We start from the raw sequence: 25,957 nt of genomic DNA on the forward strand, positions 1-25,957 counted from the left end.
TTACACTCAATGGACTTTGCCTTAGGTTTTCATGCCTCATTTTTAAGAAATATTTTGGCAATACCCTATGAACAAATTCAATACTTGACTCAGGCCACTACCAAGGGGCAGCAATAGGTGCTTCAGTCTGTTCCCTCTCCCTCACTGCTTGCTCCTGCCACTCTTCACTGTTTAGTTAAATCTGTTCCCAGCCCTGGTTATCTCACAGAGGAATAGTACAGTTCTTTGGGATGAGATGCTATACAAACATCCTAGCTTGCACCTTCAGTGCAAAATGGTAATTTCCAGGCTAAGCTAAGGTACCTACAGGAACTTGGCTGCAAAGGATAAATGAACACATCTGAAGGTTCATAATGCATGTTAAGGCTGGGCAAAAACATTTGTTAGAACACAAGTTAAAGTTGCTACATAGCCATATTCTGGATTTTGTATGGGTATAGTTTCTATCACAAGATGTTCTTGAAGATCTCCTTAGATAGTTTCAGTTCTGCTGTTGTAGTGGCCACACAACACCAGCAATGGGAGTCCTCTAAAAAAAAATCCTTAACAGAGGCATCCCATGAGCAGGAACACTTTTGTTCACAATTCACCGTGCAAGTTACACCACTGTAGACTTAAGATCAAGCTTCAAGCTTGTTAAAGGTATCAGGGAGCTATATTTTTTTTTCTTTGCTGGAATTGGTGACTTTTACCTTTGGCTAGCTTTACCTCTTACTTTCATTCTGTGTTTTCCAACTCCCATTTGTATAGTGCTACCTACCAAATGTGTAACTCATCACAAATCCAGGAAACTCCCAAACTATATCACTGTGAAATTCAACCAGCACAAAATTCCCAGTGGAAGTGAAGTCCACCACCTTGTCTGTCCCACAATAAGGTCCAACTGCAGGTGATGTAGGTCGGCTTCCATCATGTATGAGCAAATAGTCATAGGTGCATCTGTCACTATCTTCCAGCTCAAAGAATAACATTTTGAGAGATATCTGGAGAAAATAAAAACAAAGCACTTTGCATCCAGGTTATATCCTTTTCTCTTACCTTTTGTAACAAGCACAAACTATTTAATTTTTTTCCCCATTCTGTGTTTGCACCACATCCTGATCCCCTATTTTAATGCAAATGAACAGCAAATCATTTGCTTAGTTCATCAGCATTTGTACTGGAAGGAGAAGCAAGGGACAAGATTTATTGTGTATGCTTTAAATTCTTTTCTCTAGAGAAATATAAAACCAGCACCTGTGCAATATTTCCATTTTCTAGTGGGAACTTTTACCTAGGGATTACTCTGAACAAAGCCTCCTGGTGCAAGCTAAATTTGTAAGAGGTCACATGTATGTGTAAAGATTTTCCCTTGCTGAACACCTCAGAAACCAAGATCCAGCACAACTTCTTAAACTAGATTTTTGTGTTCAGATTTTTACTCTTGAGAATGCCTGCTCAAAAACCAACATTATCACTGCTATTCTCCAATGCAAAGAGAGATTCCATTACAGAACACTGATGGAACCCACAAGTGAACTAATCTGTGCCTTACCTTGTATCCCACTGGAGAACTGATGACCCAGAAGCATGCTCGGTTTTTGGGGTATTTATTGGGGTAGTTTGGAGAGGTGATGACTCCACTGAAGCCTGTGAAAGTGTCTCCACAATTCACTGAGGAGCAAAGAAGAAAGACAAAAAAAGGCATATTAAGAGGAGTATTTTGGCAGTAGAAGTGAGCTTGCTTATACTCTATTGTATTTTTCTTTCAACCCAAGAAGAAATGTGCCAGCATGAAAATCGACTGCTGAAATATATTATTTCTTTGCTTAGCATTTGTATCAGCAGCTGCACTGAAGGAACTTAAAACATGGCTGCTAAGTAACCTTTGGAGAACAGAAAACAGCTGCATCTAAAGCTGTATCTGTCTTTACAATTGAGTGCTACCATATTAGCACAGCATTCGAACTTACTGCTCTTTCAGAAAAGAATTGGCTCAAGTAGTCAAGATTGCATTATCCAGCTACATCTAATGCTATCTGGAAATGACTCCATCAAGACTAATGCAAGAGTACAACTGGCACATTTCTAAGACTTCTTCAATTTATGCTTTTGAAGTTTGCATTTTGTGTTGAAATAAGGCAGTAAGAGGTTATTTGGGCTACTGCCTTGGAACTGAAAGCGTGTCGCAGCACAAGAGAATCGTATCCAGCAGCCTGTGATGCATTTGTGCATTCCTGTAACAGACACCCATCCAAGTGACCACAGCAAACACTGTTTCATGTGACCTAACAAAAGCCTCTCTCTGCTGGAGAGAATCCAATGGAGAGCCACGAGGATGATTTGGGGACTTGAGCATCTCCCCTATGAAGAGAGACTGAGATCCCTGGGGCTGTTTAGTCTTGAGAAAACTGAGAGGGGATCTGATCAATGTCTATAAATATCTGAGGGGTGGGTGTCAAGGGGAGGGGGCCAGGCTCCTCTTTTTGGTGGTTCACAGTGATAGGACAAGGAACAATGGGTTCAAACTAGAACAGAGAAGATTTCACCTCAACATAAGGAGAAACTTCTTTACAGTGAGGGTGACAGAGCACTGGAACAGGCTGCCCAGGGAGTTTGTGGAGTCTCCTTCTCTGGAAAGTTTCAAAAACCCACCTGGATGCATTCTTGTGCAAGCTACCCTAGGTGATCCTGTTTTGGCAGGGAGCTTGGACCTGATGATCTCTTGAGGTCCCTTCCAACCTCTGATATACTGTGATACCGTGAAATCAGGAAGTCTAAGTGACCCAAGGGTAGTGCCTCTCCTGTTGCACACAATGCCACCAAACCTTGGAAAGCACATTGCTCAGACAGTGGCTTTACATCTCACAGGTTGGGACTTCTTGTTGAGCTCTGCAGGCTTTATGCTCTTTGGCTGCACTGCTGCTGTTGGTTACAGTCATTGCATTGTTTTTATTTAAAGGAATTGTTCTAAAGACATGAAGAAGCCTCAAAGAGGCTCTCAGAAGAATGTGAGTTCTCAGGATCACTAACATGAGGCCCATGCAACATGTAATTTTCTGTTTCCTGCTGACCTTCAGCCCCCATCATTGCCTAGCCTTCTCCATCAGCAATTGCTATGGAAGTAAAAAGCACATGTTCAAATCTTTCATTTCTTCCATATGAATACTCTTAACATTGTTCTCCAAGCTCTGTAAGGGAGTGTTCATACCCCTGTTGTAGGAAGCTCTGAATCCTGTGGCTGTAATGCTCTCATCACTTGCAAACTCTACCAGCATCATCGATCCAGATGCCACTAAGGAGGGCAGTGGCCCTTTCCCACAGTATTTGTCCAGCAAGACAGGGGAATTCTTGCTGTTCCCGTTGTAAATTCTCATATAGTCAGAAGAACAGTCTGAGGAGGGCTGGACATCAAAAGCCTCAAACTGCAGGAAAATCTTGAGAAACAAGAAAACAGGTGTTGGGTTTCATGCTATACACAGGTAAAGATTCAAACCATCTAATTATTATGAGGTGAGCTAGGACTTTGTATTCATTTTACTCTGCATGTTATCACTGAAATGCTAGCTTCTGTATAAAAAGAGGACAGATTTTCACCCAGGCACGCTGTTACTGAGCCCAGTGATTGATGTTTGACTCTTGCTTGTCTTTGAAAAGCCATCCAATCTCAACTGGCTAAAGATCAGGTTAAATAATGCATCTGATAGTCTTATGAAAATTGTTGAGACTGCCTTTTCATTCACTGCCTAACAAAACAAATGTCTTGGTCCCTGAAAATGATTCCCAGAGGGCAGTCATAATAATGAAATAATGCTGTGCCACCTTGACACTGTGGTTCAAACCCTTTTTTTTTTTAACCTCCTGATAAAAATTACCTTGCCTCGACGGATGCGGATCAGCCACAGGCAGCGGCTATTGTTCGGGTATGGGGATGGGTAATTGACAGAGGAGAAGGAGCCTTTGGATTTAGGCAACACAGAGCTACAGCAATCTGAAGGGAAGAACCAAACAGTGTTAAAAAGAGTGGAAACTGCAACAAAACTTTCCAGAAATGCCTGACAGTTCAACATATAACTGTAAGGGGTTTTTCCACACACTTGGTTAGCAAGGTCCACTATACTCAATTGTGCTGAGCATTCACTCCAAATTTTTATAATTTCACCCATAATCTTTCCTTTCACACACATAAACAAGAGCCTGGCAGCAGCCTCTTAGCTGAAACTATTCTTGTAAAACAATCCAAAAGTCCCACTGCCAAATTTTGGTAAGGTTCTACTTTAACATTGACAGAAAAGATACACACAAAGAAAAACCCCAAACACCAAAATATAAGCTGCATCTGACCTTTAAATCCTCTCTGTATGCATACACTGGATGTGTCTATAAATACAAACTAAGAGGAAAGTATAGTAAAGTAGATTGCTACAGCAATCTGAAGGGAAGAACCAAACAGTGTTAAAAAGAGTGGAAACTGCAACAAAACTTTCCAGAAATGCCTGACAGTTCTCTCTGCCCATTTGCATCAGTTGAGCTTATAAAGAGAAATGAATGATGCTTACAATTGTGTTTGTGTTCCTAGTGTGAAAGTTACTCAACACCAGTGAGTAAAATAAAGCAAGTTAGGGTATTTGGTAACATATTTAGCTGATGGTGGCTGCCTACTGGAGGGAGGACAGTGTGAGCAGTCTCCCTCTCTGCCCCCTCCCTGGAAGTGTTCAAGGCCACTTGGGGTGTCTGACACTGCCTACAGACGTCAGCTGTATAAGGATTCACATACCTTCTATCTACAGCACTTACTGCACTTGTAGAGCTTGTTGATTTTAGCTACATCCAAGTTACTCAGCCCTTCTCTCTGCCCAATGGGTATAGTGGGGTCAGGAACTGGTACAATTGTTGGTTTCCCTGGAGTGCTGGAGAAATCATACCTGGAGAAAGAAGGAAATCACCTCTCTAGATCACTAAGACAGGGAAGTTCTCTCATAAGCATATTCATGTACCACATGCCAGAATGTCAATGGAAAAGGGGGAAAAGGTTCCAGTTTGGCAGCCAGTTTGTGTGCAGCAGCAGAAAGCAAGAAATGAGAAAAAGCTGCACTGTCCTGAGTGAGGAGAACTTTTGCCAAGGTCCTGGCAAAATGAAGTGAATCCCACCCTCATGCTTCCAGAGGCAGAGGAGCAGGAATAGTTCTGTCTCAGTTACTAATTATGTGCTGTCTGCAATTTCCTGCCTCCTGCTAAACAAGTTTTATTCCACAGTTTTGTTCAAAGCTGTTCCTTGCTCATGGAAATAAAGGAGAAGGCACATGATACAAGCTTGTGCATTATGGGGTAAAATGCAGCCTTAGATAATATTCACAGATGAGTGAGGCAGCACACAATATTATAATGACCTTAAAAACAATGCCCATTTTTTGTTCTCTCTGTACCTAAATAGCATTGTCTATGATCAGCTGCTACTACATTAAAGAAAAAAATTCCAGAGCTGATTTAGAGCAGCGTCTACATTTAGCCTGTATCTGGGGCTAAACTATGGCAGTTACTCTGTCACCTAATGACCCCTCCCCAGCAGAGAAGGAGGATGAGGAAAGGGAGAGAAGGCCCACAGGTTGAAATGAAAAAGGATTTAATGAAATAGCCAAACTGGTACCAATATCAACAGAAAGTATATAAAGCTATACTCAGCCCAGTAAAGATGCAGCAGCAGTTACACTAAGCAGGGAGGTAGTCCTCAAGAGCAGAAGAGAAGCAAGATGAGAAAAAGCTCCACTGAAAAACTCCTCTCTCCACAGCAAACTTCCTCCATTATATTGAGTGTGATGCTTATGGTCTGGGATACCCCTGTAGCCAACTCAAGTCAGCTGTGCTGGCTGACTCAGAACTGCTGATGGCCATGGACCTTAGCCATGTCTAAGGTCTCTTGCAAGAGACAGGAGTACAGGGAAAGAAAATGTCTTTTTTTTTTCTTTTCTTCTGTCCGTATCAACTCTGTTATCCAAGGAGCCTGCTGACGAAGGAAATTATATCAATTCGCTCAATTTTAAAGGAAAATCAAAAGGAATTCCCTGCACAGAACAGTTGCTTGTTCCTAGATCTGAGCAGAAGGTCCAAAAGGTTGTTTGCCCCTTTGCAAAGACATCTCAGGAAACAGCTTACGCGCCGTAGTGCATCACTGATGAGTAGTCGTAGGGCAGGCCCAGGTTTTTGGAATTCACTTTTCCAAAGTTCCCTTGCTCCCCTGTAAGGTAGGAAAACAACATTTCAATCAGAATAACTGTTGCTGGTCTAATACTTCACTGCCTGCTGTTATAATCCCTTAATGTAACTTGGGATACAAATACTTGTTCTCATGAGATCAAGAATCAAGAATCAAGAATCAAGAATCAAGAAGGTTGGAAGAGACCTCAAGGATCATCGAGTCCAACCTGTCACCCTACACCTCATGACTATCTAAACCATGGCACCAAGTGCCACGTCCAATCCCCTCTTGAACACCTCCAGGGATGGTGACTCCACCACCTCCCTGGGCAGCCCATTCCAATGGCCAACCACTCTCTCTGTGAAGAACTTTCTCCTCACCTCCAGCCTAAACCTCCCCTGGCGCAGCTTGAGATCTTGGATCTATCAAAACCACCAGAGCCTTTTGAAGCCCCTGGGAATGCATTTCCACTCAGTCTAGTAGGTTTCAGTATATAAACAATCAAAAAAGTTAAACTTTTTCTATAAACAATCAGTTCCACTCTTCAAGTAAAGGTATTGATCTGACTATCTTCATTAGGGCTTCTCCATGTATATTTCTCTGCATTATCTTGAACATTATAAGCATCCAATCTGTGTCCCCAAAGCTGCATCCATACCCTGAGAGGGAAATCTGGCTACCTAGATCAAAAATTCAGAGTTATGGTGACCACCAACTTATACTGCCACATCCTTCCACCAGAGGGTTATAAGACCATGAAAGAAAAGGATACAGTTTGCCTGTTACTTGCCCCAAAGGGCATGTAATCAGCCATGTTCTGGCTTTGTCTCAAACCCATCAGCAGTGACCACTGTGAAGTAATATGACTTGTGAGAGAGCAGATAGAAACATTCTGTCTGAATATAGCTGCTGACAGAGCCCCTCTCATCATAGCTGCTCAGCACCTCCTCACTTCTCTGTGACGTGTAGATGTTTCTGTTCTGTGATGTTTAAGACTATTAAGCCTTAAAAAGACCACATGAGGAAAGAAAGCATTAAACTGGTACAAGACTGGGGCCCAGGGACACAGATTGGAATCTGTATCACCTACTTTTATTTCTCTAAGTTAGGCACTGAAGCCATTCATCAAGGCTCCTGGGATGGTGAGAGGAGAGGAAGAGAGAAAAAAGACACAGCTGGAGAGGGTTTCTCCTGAAGGTATCTATTCCCCACTGACTGGAGAACATGAATTGCAGCCAGGGTCTCTTGTCCGTGGTAAGACAGACAAGCAGTGCCAGAGCGGGGAGCTGGATACAGTCAGCCTGGCATTGAGGCTAATGCCCTAACGACTGAGCACTCCTTTCCAGTTCAACATCTGCACCTTCATTATTGCATCTAGTGGTTTGTGAATCACACACCATCTGGACAAGAGTTCAGGGTTGGACACTTGTCAGAAAAATCTCTGGAGTCTGTACAACTTGGCTGGCAGGCTTGCAATCAGAGCCAGTCACTTCCAGCAACGTCCTTCAGCACTGGTCCTAGAGAGGGCTAGAAACTGCAAAGAGAACCTTCATAACCCTGAATTACAGAATGTTTGGGGATAAACATGGCTTTGGAGCTTTTCACAGCTCAAAAACTCAGTTAAGGCTCAAATGAGTTCTCAACAGCATTGGCTTTCCTGACTCTGTTGGGTTTTTATCTCAGCTCCTCTTATCAGCTCTGCTGACTTCAGAAAGAATTATCAGCAAGTGCACAGTTTCTTTTGAGGTGATGAACAGAGAACACAGTTCAAATGCAGTGAAACATTTAAGCATATGGCTACTGTTTGGCACAGAAGTGCTTTGCTGAATTGGTTTGCTAAGAAAAGAAAAAGTAATAGCAGCCTGGCTGGACAGAGGTACTGCCAGCAAAACTACTGGTCTCTCTCATCACATGCCATAGAGATTTGGTTGTCCAGACCTGCACACATGTGGGAACTTAACTAATCTTTTCCACCCTAAAAGACCCCTAAACCCTCCCTCTGCCAGAATCTAAGTGTAATGACTCAGAAGGGCTGAAAAGGAAGCTTTGGCTGAAGACTGACTGTAGGGGTTTTTCCCCAAAAGTCTGAGAGAAACCAATCTGAATTTCAAGTAGCTAAGTGGACAGCAAAACACCAGGCTGCATTTTGTCAAAACAAAGAAGCAGGATTGCTTCCAAAGTGAATTGCTGGGTAATAACAAAACCCAGCAAACATCCTCAGTACTGCAGTCCTGGCAAGGGAATAACAGCTTGTGTGGGAGAGCTGGGAAGCTGCAAAAGGTCTTGAGGTCTAGTTCTGCACCACAGAGGTCAGTGGGAGCTCTGCCATCAGCACTGTTAATAGCAGCATGTTTTTACAGGAGATGTACCCTAGCAGTCCTCATGAACATAATTGTGTTCCATTTCTTTTTCCCTGCATATCTTTGCCTTTTTTTTTTTTTCCCTACAGTGCTTGTGCTGCACACACTCTGCATTCTAACTCTCTTGTCATGCCAATCTTCCCAGCCTTTGCTCCTGGTGAATGCTGTTAACACACTGAAGATAAGCCCCATCTCCTTTTCCATCATCTTATCTTCTTCATCTTTTTCCCCTCTGTTATGCTTTTGTGGTACTGTGCCTGAATCAGAGCTAGGTTACATCTGTATCCTTGAGGGATGATGATATCTGAACCTGTGGACTTCACCCTGCAAAACTAGTGTAAGATTTTGTTTGTGTCTGCTGTCTTTGGTGCAACTTCATGTTTTTAACTCCTGTCTCCCAGCACCTCCTTTGCTAGCATTTCAAACACAGCACAGCCTCGTTGTGCAATGGCAAACAATTCATAGCAAAATTATGCCTTAACGCTGGAGCTGAAACCTCAATAAAGAACAGCACAAATGGAATTTACTTAGGATATCATGGGAATAGCTGAAAAAAGGTTGGAGAACAGTGTGTTAGGAATTTGCAGTAAAAACAATCACGTTCCATCTGGAGCAAAAGATAGATGTATTTTCAGCTGTGCATGACACAAGAATTGAATATCTTGTTTGTTGAAGAGACCTCCTAGGATTTTGTATTCAAATTGTCCAGTCTCATTTACAATTATTTTCTATGATGAACTAAGAACACTGTTATTTTTTTACAACTGGTATGGGTTGTCCAGCTCTTTCAGAACTGCCAGACAAGTGATTTCTTGCATCCTTTCTTCCCCTACTTTCCTTCTATGTACCACTTTCTCATATTCCCTGGGATCACCTTCCCTAGAGCATGGAGCTCCATATATGCTGCCATGTCCCCAGCACACAGATGAAGGGCACATGCCCAAACTATTTATCCTGCATTCCTTTCCCTAAATAACATTCACCTGTCTTCCCTCTACAGATTTACCAGGTTCTGATTGCTCTCCATAGGTCCTTTTTATGGCAGTGTGTATTATTCTCTCTTGAAGAAGGGAAATAATTCCAGACCTTCCTCTCACATCATGCCAGGTCCAAGAATTTTGCACATGCCAGTGGCTGCCCTTCCATTCTTGTTGTAAATTAAGGGTTAACTGCTGAACCCTAGGGTGGAAAACCCTACCCAAGGGGTGGCACCAGATTATATACCATGTTATTCCCTTCCCTTTGCCTTTATACTCTATTTAAGAGGCAGGACTCCACATTGAGTCTATGTTTTAAGCTATGTTCATTTCACTCACTGCAGTGTCAAGATGCCAGCCTGCTGCCTTCCCCATTTCCATGTTTTTCCCTTAGATTTGCTGTGAGATTCCCCACCATGATTCTCTTGAAGATCATCTTTCACCCCACCTCAGCTAAAAATCCCATAGTCTTGCCTCCTGGCTAAGTCTTTGCAACAATTTGCATTCCTGATGATCTTGGTATTTTGGATCTGAGTCTAGGCTCAAGATGGCATTCAAAATAAGAACAAAGAGCTACTTTTAGGCTGCATCCACCTTGGAGGACCACACTAATGTAGATGAAGCCACAGAAATTTCCTTAATACAAACACTGAATGAGAAATTCCATCGTACTGAATGTGCTGCTGCTGCTGCAATTCAGCCAGCATTATTCATGATTCTTATTTGCATTGCTGTTCACAGAAGAATCTTTTTTTTTTTTTTAATCTGAAAGTATGTGTTTTCTCTTCAGCTTTAGTGGACATACCTGCCATGATGTGTTCCCACATAATCTTGACAAACCTATCCCGATCACTCCGTGCCTGTTCATGGATGAAACCCAGTGCGTGGTTCATTTCATGCTGAATTGCTCCTTTGTCCATGCAACCATTTTTCACCAGGCCTACTGCTTGACGTCCTCCAATTTTTCCAAAGTAAGACCAGCAGCTACAAAGAGGTAGTCAATAATCAAAATGATCACACTCAGCAAATACAAAGAAATAGATGTAGTGGTTGTGGCATCAAGGCCTTCCAGATGTGCAGCCACAGAAGGGAACATGCAAATAGACACTGCTGTGAGATATTTAGGCTTCCAAAAGCTGGCAAGCAGCATGGGGGGAGAAATAAAGCCTTCATGATTCACAGATTGTATTGGGTTGGAAGGGACCCTCAGAGAACATCTTGTCTACACCCCCCCGCCCCCCCCCCCCCCATCAGCAGGGACATCTCCAACTACATCAGGCTGCCCAGGGTCATGTCAACTCTGCTCTTGAATGTCTCCAGGGTTGGGGTCTCAATCAGATCCATGGGCAGCCTGTTGCAGTATTTTACCACTCTCATTGCAAAGAACTTCCTCCTTTTGTCCAACTCTGCTCCAGTTTCAAACCATTGCTTCTTGTCCTATTGCTACAAGCCCTTCTAAACAGTCCTTCCCCAGCCTTCCTGTAAGTCCCCTTCAGATCTTCATGATGAGTGTGGCAGATTTAAAACCAGCAGAATGGCTATGTCAATCTAAGATGAAGCAGTTAAAGTAGTTAGGCAAAGAACCTGAAACAAATGCACTACATTTTTACAACAATTAAGGAAAAGATCTCACTTTGAGTTATGCCTCATTATCTTTAAGTCCACACACACACATTTATTCCCACAGCCTATTAACTGGTGCAGGTACTGGTATATCTAATGCAAAATGAAAAACTGCACCTGCTACCTGAATCTTGCCTCCCAGGATACAAAAAGGGGCAATTACTTAACTCCAGATCAAACCAGAAAGGAAGCTGAAAGATCTCTTGAGTGTCTCAGGAAGCAGGGAGCTTACCTCTGCCCACGTTCAACATACACATAGTCTGTTTCCGTAGTGCGATTTACAAACTGCACACAGGTCAGTGTGGAGATCTCTTGCAGGGCATCAGCAATCCAAGACCTCTCTGTCACTGCTAGAAAGAGAAAGGGGCCAAGAGAAATCTTCCTTTGTTAATCAAAACTCAGGTGAACCGATGGGGTACGTTCCTTTAAAAGTTCATAGCACCCATTAGCTTTTTATCATACAAGTGTAATTGAAAAAGGGCACAAAGCCTTCAGGGGTCTTCAGGTTGACTGAACTTTTAAAGGGAGATGTAAGAATTGTAGCTGGCCCTTATGCCTATTCTAGAGGAGACAGCTGATGGAAAGCAAAAGACTGGTGGTGTTTTTTCCATTAGACAGGATGGAAAAAATTAAAGTTTCAGATACAAATAATTGGATTAAAGTAGCCCAAATGAACCATCGGAGCATTGCTAAGCACCAAACTCCTATTTTGTTTATCAGAGATAACAAATGACTGCTACACACCCCTTGGAATCATTTGAGACAGCCAGCAGTCAGAGGCTCTGAAGATCACAGTGTTTCTATTCAGGTACCAAACAAAGATCAGAGTGTTTATCTGCTCTTGAACATTTTGGCCTAATTTGGCTTCCTCAGTTATGAATCATCTACAACTGATTTGTATCTCATTTGCCTTATCTTTAAAGTTTGGGGAGAAGGAGGTAGATGGAATAACCCTAACCTAACCTAACCACAAAAGCATGTGTTAAAGTTCTGGAAGCACATGGGCAGAAGAGTAGCCTGGATAATGCAAAGACTGGGCTTGTCTCAGCTCAGATGATAACGCAGGTTCCCTCTCCCCAGGAACAGGGATCAGACACAGGCTACATGTCACTGCCATGCCATTTTCTCTCAGGCTAAGATCTTTTAAGAAGAGTCTGTATGGAAGCTTCAGTCCAGAGAATCCTCAGCAGGGGGGAGATGGAAGAGCTGCACAGCCCGTAATGAAATCTTCTGGAATAAAATTTTCTGGATTGAGGCATTGGTCCTGCAGCCTTTTGTACAGGACAGAGCTGCTGACTCACTAGAAGGAAATAAATAACAAGGTGGGAAAAAAACCTTCCAAGTATTTTTCCTGCTTTTTTGCCTCCACAGGAGTTCTAGTGCAGAAATATTTCTGAGAGAGATTTGAAAGAAAATTAGAGTGTACCAAAAAGTGCTCCTAGTGGTAATTGAACTGAAATGTTTGGAGTCTTAGGCAAATTACCATAGAGCTAACAGATTAGCAAAAGAGACACATCAATAAATTCTCATTTGGATGAAGATTGCTTTTGGTGCATGCCACAGAAACATAAAACAACAGAGAGTTTAGGGACTTGAAGATCAATGCTAACTTTACAGCATCCATTTGCATACACTCACAGAAATCAGAAGAGATGTTAATTGGAACCTTGACCAGTCCATCTTGTGACTTGGGCCATAAACAACTCTCACAGTTAATTGCACTGCGGCGTCCTCTTCTCAAGAGGATGTCTCCTTCATACACAGCTATTTCACTGCCTGGCAGGTGAGAGAAGATAAAGAATATACAAGGCACTGAGAAGACAACTAACCAAGTTTTTGTACCTTTGGAAATTTCTTTCACTGAATTTCCTTTCCCAATAATGTGACAAAGGATTAGTAAATTCAGACTGAGGGAATGCAGCATTCACAATATGGTAGGACTGGTTAGGTCTGCCTTGCTTCCTGGACAGAAAAGATTAATATTAATACAGATACCATAATGCAGATGTAATCAAAGCTATGACTAAATATATTTTAGCTCACAAGGCTTTGGGAGCCTTCAGAGTGAAAGGCTAAATATTACAAGTCATTGCTCTCCATGAGAGCTCATGGAATTAAAGAAAAATCCTAACTGACCTCTGTAAAAGTGGGACAAACACCACCAAAGAAATTGCTGTCTTTATCATGCACATTGAACACATGCAAGATGTTAATTTCCAGGTTAACTGTTCATTTGACACAAGACTTTGGGACATGGTCCTCAGTTATGACTCCAAAATACTTGGAATATGCTTTTCAGGCAGGAGCCATTGGCTGTTACGCCCAAAATGTGCAATAGTCTTGGGTACAGCAGACAGGGAAGTACCTTATATCACATCAGAGAGAAGTCAAAGTGAAAAGTCTTCTGATTTGCTGAGGCTACATTTGGGAAAGAACATTCCATGTAGCAACTGCTCAGTAACTCTTCTTAATTTCTCTACCACAACAGCATAAATAATCACATTGAATGAGACTTTAAAACATATCTGAATGCTATACATTGTTTTCCACGATTGCTGGAAGATATTCTCTAAACCATACCAGATAATGAAAATGAGCCTTAGAGAAGCAGCCCCACCAAGCCCTACAGTTATTTATATGATAATTACAATCAGACTCACCTAAATCATTGTTTCTTGTAGCTCTCTGCAGGAAAAAAAACCAAACCAAAACAAAACAAAAACAAAACAAAACCAAAACCCGTATCTTTTAATACAAAGGATTATCTGCAAAGCAAAAACTTCTGTCATGTAGACTCACAGCAGTGAAAGTCTGCAACTAATTTAAGCCAATCAGAGCAACTCAGCAGCAGCAATGTCAATTCTCAAGATCTGAGAGCAAGGACACACCTGGACAGGTTTACTTAGTGCAAAGCTATAGAGAAATGCCAAATGAGTTGGCAGAAGAAAGTACTTCATCTTCGAGTTTCCAGGATGCTGTTCTGTGCTCCGCAGCCCAGTTCTCAAAGCTGTGGTTACTTGACTTGGGGCAAGTTTTATGGGAAAGCTGCTGCTGCTGCTGTTACCAAGTGTGACAAAATTAGATAACAAGAAGTATTTTCACAAAACAAACAAGCTGCAGGACATCTCAAGAGAATTTCCAGGCTCTCATTTCTTATTTATCTTCAGAAACCAGAGGAAGTGGAGTAATAGCAAAGAAAATCCAGCAACCTAAAAGTGACTCATCTTTCATTCTAAGAAGAATCCACGAGCTGCTGCAGGTCCCTTCACTGCCGACCAAGGGACAGGATATCCGGTAGCACTCTGTTTACAGCAAAACTCAATGGCAAGGAACTCTTTGATCCATCCACACTGATTACCTGTCCTAGAAACTCCTTAGCTTGGTGCCAGGAGCCACCTCGCTCTGCAGAGCCCATCTGCCAGCCTGTCCTCTCCGCACACAGCTCTCAGCCAGGCACTGCTGGCCAGGAGCACCGGAAATCTGTTGGAGTCAGAGATGAATCTGATTGTTGGTGAAAACTGTTTTTTCCAGTGCTGTATCTTGCAATATAATCATCACTGGCAGTGATTGTGTGTCTTTCTGGACTCTACCAATAAATAAAACCACCAGCTCCCAGAGTCCCTTTTCCCTTTGATGTCCATGAATTAAAAACAAGCCTAGAAAGGCAGGCTGAAGCCTAGAAAACTCACTGTAATAGTAGGCTATGCAATGGGAATCACACACACAATCACAGAATGCCGGGTTGGACGGGACTCCAAGGATCATCTGGGCCAACCTTTCTAGGTGACAGTGTAGTTTGAATGAGATGGTCCAGCATCCTGTCAAGCCAAGTCTTAAAACTGTCCAATGGAGGGGAATCCACTGCTTCCCTGGGGAGATTATTCCAATGTCTAATTGTTCTCATGGTGAAAAATGTTCTTCTGGAGTCCAGTCAGAATCTCCACAGGACTAACTTGTACCCATTTCCCCTTGTCTTTTCCGTGTGACTTCTTGTAAAAGCAGAGTCTCCATCTTCCTGGTAGCCACCCTTTATGTACTGGTACATGGTAATAAGGTCTCCTCTAGCCTTCTCTTCTCGAGGCTGAACAAACCCAGTTCCTTCAGCCTTTCCTCATACGGCCTTCATGTTGAAGCCACATGAACACACCACAAGCAGGCAGATGTTGCTTTCTTCCCCTAGCTTCAGCCCCTGCACAAATACCTAGGTGCTACAGAAAGTCCTAAGGACTTGTTGCATCCGATCTCTAAGAAACAAGTACAAAAACCTTTGGAATTGCCTTCAAAGGCAAAATCCAGAGGAATCTATGTGGTTCAAAGCAGGTCGAGATGGCAGAGAGTGCCTTTCCAGACAGATGGATGGGTTCCTTGTTTGTTTTTTGAGGAGTACTTAGCTAGGAAAATTTTTGCTGACATTATGTAAAGCTTTGCTACTAATATTTTCATTTTATTCCACTAATAGTTTGTTCCTAAACTTTCTAAAATATTCCACATTTCTGTGACTTCCACAATTCATCTACATTTCTAATTTCCATGCAGGTTATATTTCAGTATCCAGGTACAGGCATAAAGGATTTCTTTTGCTTTGGCTGATAAGATGTTGAAGTTCAGAAGTCCTCATTAGTTTGTTACATCAGTAACCAAAGGTCTCCCTGTACAGTTCTGAGCAATCTCTGTGTCTGTTCAAGATCAGGTTCAAAAGAGAGGCAGAGGGAATCATAGGAGCACATTTCTGCTGCTACACATCACAAAAAGACAGGGGAGAGAGCTGAGTTTATTAGATAATAAAAGCAAGAGAACGAGACAGATCACTGTGAAGAGCCTGGAGCCGGGTCACACTCCAGGCGTGCAGCAAGGAGGGATGGAAAGGCCCTTTGAAGTTCTGCTATGCAGTTTTGCATATCCATTCTGTGGAAGTAACCCTTGAGTCAGGAGATCTATCCCATGGTTTAATTCATTTTCCTGACTGCCAGAAAGAATTGGGTATTTTTCAAGGCTAATTAATAGACTAAAGTCTTATATCACCTGATAACATTATCAGAAGTTGTCTCGTAGATGCAAATTTCCTTTTTGATGCTGCTTGTCTGCATTGTCTGCTTTGATATTCTAGCAGAACAATGTTCAGGTCCCAGTCTCGTTACCCAAATAATTTGATTACACAGCTGCAACTTGCATTCCTTCTCCTGTGTGCCTTTTCTTACACTGCTGTTGGACATTTCTCATTCTCAGCCACGCTGTCCTTGATCTGACAGATATTTTATCACTCCTGTTAGAAATTTTAATATGATGTTTATCACACCCTTAGTGATGCTTACTTAGTTTCACCTTCATTCCACAGCAGACAATGAGCATTTCTTTCATCATGTAATCCAAGTCCCTCTTGGCATAATATTAAATGACAAAGGTAGAACCCCCAAACAACAACTACCTGAAAGGACAATATAGAGAGGTAGGTGCTGGTCTCTTCTCATAGGTGATAGAACAAGAGGGAACAGTCTCAAGCCACACCAGGGGAGGTTTAGGCTAGACATTAGGAAAATTTTTTTCACTGAAAGAGTGGTCAAGCTTTGAAACAGGCTGCCCAGGGAGGTGGTTGAGTCACCATCCCTGGATGTGTTGAAAAGTTATTTAGATGTGGCACGTAGCGATACGGTTTAGTGGTGAACTTGGTAGAGTGGGGTTAGTGGTTTGACCTGATGATCTCAAGGGTCCTTTCCAACCTGAATGATTTGATGATTCTTTGATCTGTTGGTGTTTAAGCAGAGGGATTTTCCCTTGCTCTGTACCAGTAATAGGTATCATCAGAAGCAACAAGAATAGTAAGCCCAGTGCTCCTTTCCATAATGAGAAAGTACAGAGGGCTCTTTCCCTGGCTAAAGCACTACAGTGTGTGAACCTCCAGGGGAAACAAAATTGAGGAGAGTTAAAGGCCATGTGAATGTGTAAGGATCCAGAGGAACATCACTCCAATGCTCAGTGTCTCTGCTATTCACACAAAAGGTCATGCAGACAATTGCTAGTGAACAAGCAGTCAGCTTAACTCAGCTGTGTGCTCACCTTAAGAAGCTTATTACTTTTCAGGAGGATTCACAGTTATCCCTACATGTTTAAACAGGCCAATTGTTCTTCCTGCATTAAGAATCCTATTTTTTTAAGCCACAGCAATAGAAAGCATTGCCCTTACTACAAGACAATTCTTTTTAAACCTGTTTTGTGTGATGCTACAATTGGAGAGAAAAGTGATTCTGCTGAGGAGCATTTTAAAGTAACTTTGCAGCCATTAAATGAAACTATTATATCACACTGTAACAGGCTGAGAAGAGTTTAATAAAAAACCTGCACAAAACTTCCTTTGTGTTTAAAATAATGTTATTTAACAGTCATCTGTTTACAGATATTGTGTCCTTCAGGATGCAAGGATTAGTGAAAGCAGGCAATTCATGCCTCATTATTTACTGATTGGAAGAAGAAAATGAGCTTTCCGGCTTTTCAGTTGCCAGTCAGTTAATCAGTTTAGAATAATTAAATCATTGACCTTGATCAAGTGCAAAATAAAAAGTTTTGGCTTTTGCAGAAAAAGGTCAAATTCACAAACACACACAAAATTTTTTTGTAAATCTGGTCCCTGGTGGCTCTCTCCTTAGCAGGCACCAAAAGGAAATCGTTCGGAGAAAAGGTTGCTGCTGGGCACAGGATGTGCTTGGTGCATAAACAACTGAATGCTAGGTTTTAATACAATAAGTCCATTGTAGTCTAGGTTTGAGTATCTTACATCACAGCATAAACTGGCACATTGACACATTTCAGGTGCGTTTATAGTTAAATGATAGATTTATTCTTTAAAAGCAAAACCTCCACTGTAGATACTGAGAGACAGAATCATAGGTATGCTTAGGCTGGGAAAAAACTTCCAAGAGGAGGCTGGAGACTTGAGCAGGGAGAAATTGAATGAAATACAACAAGACCAAGTGTAGAGTCTTGCATCTGGGGAAGAACAACCCCATGAGCAGCATAGATTGGGGGCTGATCTGTTGGAGAGCAGCTCTGAGGAAAAGGACCTGGGAGTCCTGGTGGACAACCAGATGACCATGAGCCAGCAATGTGCCCTTGTCTTGAGTTCCTCATTGCCTCACAAAGTTTTTCTTTGGTCTCTTTGGTGGTTTTTAGCCATGCTTTTAGCTCTGGAATGCCCTTTGGTCCTCTGTTCTCCCCTAGCTCAGTCTTTTTGTTCTCTCTCTCACATCCACCATGCCTCCATTTGGTCCCTGACCCCTTGAGGACATCTCTGTATTCTACTCAGGTCTCCTCCTGTATTCTTTGTGTCCTTCTTTGCCTGTTTGTCCCCCACAGGACCCCCTCTGCTCCTATCATGGTCCTTCCCAAGAAGTTCCTGCACAGCTCTTCCAGTTTTGTAGCACACTTTGTACCTGTATTTTCCCCTCAGAACCCTCTGTCAGGCTTTCTCTGTGCCTCAGAGTGCTCTTATCTTAATCTTTGTATTTAGGACACCTTCATTCAACCCTCTGCCCCACTGGTATCATCTGTACTTTGTTGAAATCCCCTTCAGAGTTCCTCATTTTCATCTTTGAGGCTTCTTTGGTCGCTGAGGCCCCCTCAGGACTCCTCTGCTCTCTTTGCTGAGCTCTTGCAAGATGTCCCCTGTGCTCTAGAGCCCTCAGAAGGTCAATTTGCACCCCTCTTTTCCACTCAGAACCCTTCCTGAGCCTGGATCTCTTATCCTCATTAGTCTTTCTATCCTCTCATCCATTTGGTGCTCCTCCATTTGGCCTCTGGTCCCCTGAGATATTTGTGCTTTGTTCAATTCCCTTTTGAGCTCATTGCATCCCCAAGAACTTTTTGATCTCTCTGGTCTATTTAGGACCTCTAGTCCCTGTGATGATGCCTCCTGTTCTGTCAGAACCTTTTCTGAAGCCATCCTAGAGCTCAGGAGAAGTCATTTTGTTCACGGTCCTATGGTAAGTTTCTATTTGGTATCACGAAGATGTCTATTGCTGGCTCAGATCTCCTCCAGAGTGTTTTGGAGCAGATAATAACCTTCATCTGTTTTATCTAACTTTGTGGGTTTTGTCACAGAACTGTTTAGGCTGGAAAAGGCCTTTAAGATCATCATGTTCAACCATTAGCCCAGCACTGCCAAGTCCACCACTAAACGTGTCCCTCAGCACCACATCTACACATCTTTCAAATCCTTCCAGGGATGGTAACTCCACCATCTCCCTGGGCAGCCTCTTCCACTGCTTGACAACCCTTTTGGTCAAGAAATTTTTCCTAGTATCCAGCCCAAACCTCTTCTGTTGCAACTTGAGGCTGTTTTTCTTGCTAGAAATGAAGTGTAACTTCGTAGCATTTGGGACATTTTAATAGGAAACTAAAGTACGTATTTTTTTTTTTAAATAATAGTATCATTACCACACTTACTGAGCTACTTTCCTACTTAGCTTAGTAGGACAACTACCCCTTTTCTATCTACACCACAAGAAAATCAAGTTTAATCCCCTGCCAGGTCACATTGATGGTGCAATCATAGTGAAACAAAGGGCCACAGAGAGGATCCAAAGGCTGGGACACCTCTGCTATAAGGGCAGGCTGAAGGAGCTGGGGTTGTTAAGCCTAGAGAAGAGAAGACTCTGCGGGGACCTTAGAGCTGCCTTCCAATACCTGAAGGAAGCTTACAGGGAAGCTGGAGAGGGACTTCCCATAAGGATGTCTAGCAACAGGACTAGGGGGGCGATGGTTTTAAGCTGTGGAAGAGAGGTTTAGACTGGATTTTAGGAGGAAGTTCTTCAGTATGAGGATGGCAAGAATAGGAATAGGTTGCCCAGAGAGGTTGTGGCTGTCCCCTCCCTGGAGGGGATCGGACATCGGGCAAGCAAGTCTAGTTGTGAGGCATCCCTGCCCATGGCAGGGGCGTTGGAGTAGATGATCTCTGAGGTCCCTTCCAGCCGAAACCATTGTTTGCAAAGCACCGAAACACTTGAGCCACTCGATGCTATTTGGTAGAGAGGCAATGATGATCGCTGCCTGGGCTGCGAGCGATAGGGGCAAGGGCAGGGGAATGTAAGCGCTGTACCCGCCCTCAGTTCCCGTCTGGGCTGGGCTGTCAGTCCCTGCTCATGGCGCTGATGCTCAGGAGCGTTACGGAGGTGCTGCCGCCTGCTGACCACAGGGCGCTCCTGCAGCTCAGGGGCACCACGATTCACTTCACTCGGTGCCGTTTGGTTGTTCCCTTACCCAGGAGAAAATTTTTTCCCTCTTCACTGACTCATTTTCCACTCTCCCTTCTTCCCAGCATTGATTTTCTATGCCCTGATAGTTGACCTTGCCTGTAGTGGAGGCAGCCAGGCTCACTCAGCAGCTGAGCAGTTCCACACGTGAGTGGCCTCTGAACTCCCAAGCATCGTCTGCTGCTAGCAAGTTCTTACTGCTCATTGCACTGATATGTGCTAAGGCCCTTTCTTCTGAGCCGTGTTTTCTGAGCTGTTCTTCCTGAACCTGAGATTTCCTCAGATCAACCCCTGTAAGGAATGATCTGATCAGGACAATCCCTGTTCTGCTCTGTAGCAGATGCCAACCTAAGGGATGCACAGCCTTTCTGCAGTAACACTATCTTCCCCCTTTACATCCTGCTTATCTACTGATTCCATTGAGTTCCAAGTTTAAAGAAGAATTGTCTTCTTTACTGTGTAATGCTGCCACTCAAGCTGTGCAGGGGGAACTTTAGGCTTGATCTTAGAAAGAAGTTCTTCACAGAAAGAGAGATTGCCCATTGGGATGGGCTGCCCAGGGAGGTGGTGGGGTCAACATCCCTAGAGGTGTTTAAGAGAAGCCTGGATGAGACAGTGCCATGGTCTAGTTGATTAGATAGGGTTGGGTGATCAATTGGACTTGATGATCTTGAAGGTCTCTTCTGACCTGGTTGATTCTGTGACTCTGTGATTTACACTGCTCTTTATTGTCACCATACAGAAATTACTTCCATTCTTCTGCTGCTCTCCATGTCTCCATCGTTCTTTTTATGATGCCTAGTAGAAATGTTACTTCTATTTCAGATAATGATGTTTTCTTGCAGTTTGCAAGTTTTTATCCTTTTAGTCTCTCCTTTTATCCAAATCCTTTGTTTTTATGGAGTTACACTTTTTAAAGTGTAATGTTACAGCTGTGTATTTTTCATCTTTCTATGCAAACAGGTGCCAAGGGTTAGGGCTGGGCCAGCCACTAGGGAAATGACAAACATTCTCTATTAACCCCTCTCCCTTCCTAAGGGGAAGAGAAAGGGAATAAGTGAGAGAAACTTATGGATTGGAAAACTAAAGCAGCTTTAATGAAAATGATACCACTAAAATGAGATGTATAGAAATTTATACAAAACCAGTTTTGAACTCAAACTTCCTGATGGCAATCAGTCACCATCACCACAGATGCTGTGACAGAAGTCTCAGAATGGACTCAGCAGCAGATAGGAACCAGATTCAGGAGCTGGATTGTGGAACTGGATTTGGGAATACACAGATTGGGATCTAATGCAGAACAGAGTCCTCCTTGGACACTGGCCACTGAAGAAGAGAGCTTGACCCTCGTGATCCCTCAGCTTTATACTGAATGTGATTTATATGAAATGGAATCCTTTGGTCAGCTTAGGGTCACCTGTCCACTCCTCCCTGCAAGTGGGACCTCTTGCTTGTTGCACTTCCTATGTGGCATGCAAGATTTAGCCAGTGACCTTAGCCTCCATAGGAGAAACTACAAGCAAGAATCTTTCTACATCCCAATTCATGGTAATATCTTTAAACGTTGAGCTTTGTCATTTCTAGAAGCAGCCACTGTCTGCAAAAATGTGCTGCCAGCTTCAGAAAGTGCAGTCACTTAGACTGAGCTGAAAAGTAACATCACTGAATAGGATAAGTTCTGGTCTAGCTCTAAAATTTTGCCTTTATACAAAGATGGAAACTTTTATACATGCACACAGGTATTTCCACAGCAGCTTTTGGGGAAAGAAACCTGAAACCTTGCTAAGAAACAAATCTGGTTCCATTCATGAAAGACTACTTTCAGATGAAATTTCTTCATAGATAGGCATCAGCCTCTTGGGTAAGAACCAGCCTTGCTTTCATAAATCTGTCAGGAAGAAGCTTCAAAATTAGAATAGGCACAATTTCTCTGCATGTTTGTAGGGACAGTGCATGTCTTGGGCATATACCCTGCTAGGATAAAAAAAACTACATGAAAAACGTGCAAACAGGTAATGGTCAGGAGTTTCTTAGTATGTGTCATTCCAATTACTTTGAAACTGTTGGCATGCTACACTGAAAAATGGGATGTTTAGGGCATTTCATGAATTCAGATGCTGACTCATGAAAAAGTGTATCCAGGATCTCCCAGTAGCAGAATGAGAACTAGAAGGCAGGAGCTGAATGTCATCCTTCCCCACGGGGATTGCTACACTTCCCTGACAACATTTGACAGAACCCCAGAGCTTTCAGTCTTCAAGTGTGCTCTTGGAAGCATTTGCAAAGCAGCTGGGTGCTATCACCTCTGTTCTAGACAAGAAATTAAGGTCAGGTTTTCAAAGCTGATTGCTGAAGAGAAGAACCTTCAGCCACATTTAGGATTTGAAACAGGTGAGCTAGTTCTCAGAAGTGCTGAATACCTGTGGATTTCAGAGAGTTCAGGGGATCCAGCTTTGAAGCAGTTGTATTGAGGGAGTTGTCTACCTTTGCACACTAGAGTCAGTGTTTCTGCAGTTAATCTCTTTATACTTCCTGATCAAGTACTTTGCCCTGAATCTCAAGGACTGCAGCAGTAGTTGCTGTGGTATTGGACAGCATGGAGTTAACAGCAGGGATGGGGTCTTTTGCACAGGATTTTCCTATGTGATGGGAAGTCTCTAAGTATTCCTATCTGCCACCTCCCACAGCAAAATAAGGCTGCTGAAATAGAGCCAAAGTGCCCAGAACTGAGAAGAAAATAAATGGTCAAAGAGCAAAGTGATTTATAGTCTGCAAGAGGGATGTCTGTTTCCAGGTGTGCTGAGGAAATGGGGCAGCATGGAGACAGAAGACAGCTCACTTGCCCCCTGGGAAAATGATAACATTCTTTGCAAAAGCAAAGAGAAATTTAGGAGCTAATACCACCCACATTATCCTTCCTCAGTTTTGGGATATGTATGCTTTCAACAGCTTAAGACCTGATATTGCACACAAGGAGAGCTTTCATGAAAATAAATATTTGAGGCCCTAATTTTATCTCATCTGAAACGTGGAGTTTCCAGCCAGAAGTACTTCAAACAGCAAGCTGTGAATATCAGCTGGTTATAATTCACAGGAGAAAAAGTGATATATTTAGTAACCAGCTCTATTTCTTCCACTTATCTTGGCTATCTGAAAAATGCTTTTACACAAGTGTTTTTCTAGTTTTATATTTGCTTTTGAAACCTGATGGGCTTACAGCATCTCCAGGAGATATACATATTATAAGATTAATCCTGGAGTTAGGCATATAGCAGTTTAAATTTGGTTTATTGCATTTCTAGTATTTGATAATAGCAGCAATTCAAAGATTGGAGTTGCATTATCTCAGATTATCTCAGAATCTCCAAACTGTGGTGTTTCAACTGTGTGTTGTTGGTAAGCTGTTTGAGAGCAGTTTCCATGATGGGATCATGTCATGCAAGCAGCCCTGTAGCCTGGGCTTGTACAGAAAATAATCTCAGGCTGCATTCTGGAGCCATACTGAATCCAACCTGCACATCTACTGCTACCAGGACGGTGGGATCCTTGAAGCAGCTCCCTTCTCTCCAGTGTGTTATCCATGCCCAGACTTCCTCTGCTTTGCCTTTCTGGAATTTATGATCAGCAACTGATTTCTAGGGTCTTTTTATCAGCAGAATAGATGAAGTAGCAGGGGGAGGGGGAGGAATAACAATGGAACAGGTGAATGAGAGACTCTGCTGTGGTATCTTAGTGCTGGTTGACATTAAAGTCAGACATTTTAGATCCCAATGCTTTATAGGAGAAAAAAGCATCTGAATTGGTCACTGTCTTACCTGGAGACTGAAAAGGGGTTGAAACATCTATATATGTCTGTCTCCATCTGCTGAAGAACTGGATACCTTGTGAACAGTCAAATTAAAGCAGGGAAAGGAGGAAGAGAAAGAGAAGGTGACAGAATAGGAGTCTGCACCTGTGTTTCAGAAAGGCTGACTGCCAGCCATGGGATTGCCATCTTCTGCACCTCTGCTAAGCACAGCATTTTCTCTGGATGCAGTAAAGAACTGAGACCTTCAGCATTTTGCTTTTTAAATAGATCATATATTTTTCAGCAGTTAGTAGAACTCATGTAACTTGTCCCTGCTTTTATTTCCAGGGTAATGCTAATGGCCTATCTCCATGGCAGCTCTACAGCAGGTAAGGCCAGGTCAACTTCTTTCCCTCCAGAGCTGTAATTACCAAGGCACAGCCCATTAGAGGAGAATAACATGAAGGGTGTGAAGGAAATGAAAGTTCTCAGCAGTAATGGTCCCACCACATTTGACTAGGATTGGAAAAAGAAATAATTGTATGTACTAATCCCCAAATGCAATCTTAAGTGCATGCATAAATGCAGCAGTAGCTTTGTATGTGGGCTCTGCCTCTTGCAAGCAGAGGCAAACAAATATTTACCCTGCAAGAGATTTTTAAGGATGTATAATAAGATCTGTAACAGGAATTTAAACAGTCTGTGCAAAACATTTCTGTTTGGTTTCACGTGAGGATAAGGTAGGAATCTCCTTCCCTCAGTCCCCCCTGATCTACTTCTGTGATTGGGTCTGAGATGGAGCTCTATTTCTGTCAGATGGTGGTTATGGATTATATCATCAGCTCTGAAGTGTTGTTATCAGCCACTTTGTGTGCAGCTTCAATTAAATATTCACAAATATGAAAGGCACATCCTTTGACTGATGTACTGCCAGGTTTTTTTTTTATATCCATGCCCCTGTCATTCCTGTTCATCCAGCATCCCCAGTGCATGGTTTAATTCTTGGTGAATTATTTCCTCTTTCATGCAGCTTTTGCTCCAAGTCATTATCTAGGAGCCTCTCTTCTTACTAAAGTGAGACCAGCACCTAGAGAATGAAATAAGGTCCTTCAGAGTTCATTTATCAAACAAAGACTGCAGCTGGCTCTAAACCTCATCTATAAAAAGGGACTTAGTCATCTCTGGCAGCTGGCAATATCTGTGCTGACCATAAACTGGTACTAGGCAGTCTAAAAGCAGATACAAGTCAAGGCATCATACTGTGGGATGGCCCCACCAAGCCTCATGCCCTTTTCCCAATGACCCAAGAATCCACTGAGAGCACTGCTAACCTCAAACGAGTCTCCTCTTTTGACAGTAGTTGCTTTAGGACATCAGTCTATTTTTGCAGCACAGGTTCCTTAGTCAAGATGCACATCTGCATCTTGAATGGTAGACACCTCTGCAGGTAGAACTCTCTATAGAGATTCAATTCAACCTAGCAGAATTGGGCTGAAAGACAAAATCCTTGGAATCTCACAGCACAGACCCTTGAAGGAGCTACAGAGCTGGTGACAGGAGCAGCAAAGCTCCACAAGTAGTATATGGAAGCCACAGCTAAAATCCCAAGTCCACCTGCTGCAGTGCCTCATGGCAATTACTTCCCTCTGAAGTAATGAACAGCAAGCAGAGTGAAGGATGCTCCAGGTAACAATTTATAAACGTCCAGTACTGTTTTATTGTGCACAGCCATCCTGACACAGCCAGAGTGAGCAAAGGCCCTAGGGGCTTGAGACTGGGCATCTGAGGGC

The 25,957-nt window shown here is 42.8% G+C and overlaps 1 protein-coding gene across 1 annotated transcript; it reads right to left on the bottom strand.

Moving 5' to 3' along the window:
- Positions 1–752: 752 nt before the first annotated feature.
- On the bottom strand, positions 753–14,092 carry LOC128981600 (embryonic protein UVS.2-like). Its single transcript, XM_054400500.1, has 11 exons — positions 14,024–14,092; positions 13,796–13,820; positions 12,774–12,911; positions 11,368–11,485; positions 10,318–10,496; positions 6,133–6,214; positions 4,777–4,904; positions 3,855–3,970; positions 3,191–3,416; positions 1,535–1,653; positions 753–983 (listed from the first exon to the last, which is right to left on the bottom strand). The coding sequence occupies exons 1-11, from the start codon at positions 14,090–14,092 to the stop codon at positions 753–755; spliced, it is 1,431 nt and encodes a 476-aa protein (XP_054256475.1).
- Between the last annotated feature and the right edge of the window lie 11,865 nt (positions 14,093–25,957).

This window comes from Indicator indicator, chromosome 4, assembly GCF_027791375.1.
Source record: "Indicator indicator isolate 239-I01 chromosome 4, UM_Iind_1.1, whole genome shotgun sequence".
Lineage (NCBI taxonomy): Eukaryota > Metazoa > Chordata > Aves > Piciformes > Indicatoridae > Indicator > Indicator indicator.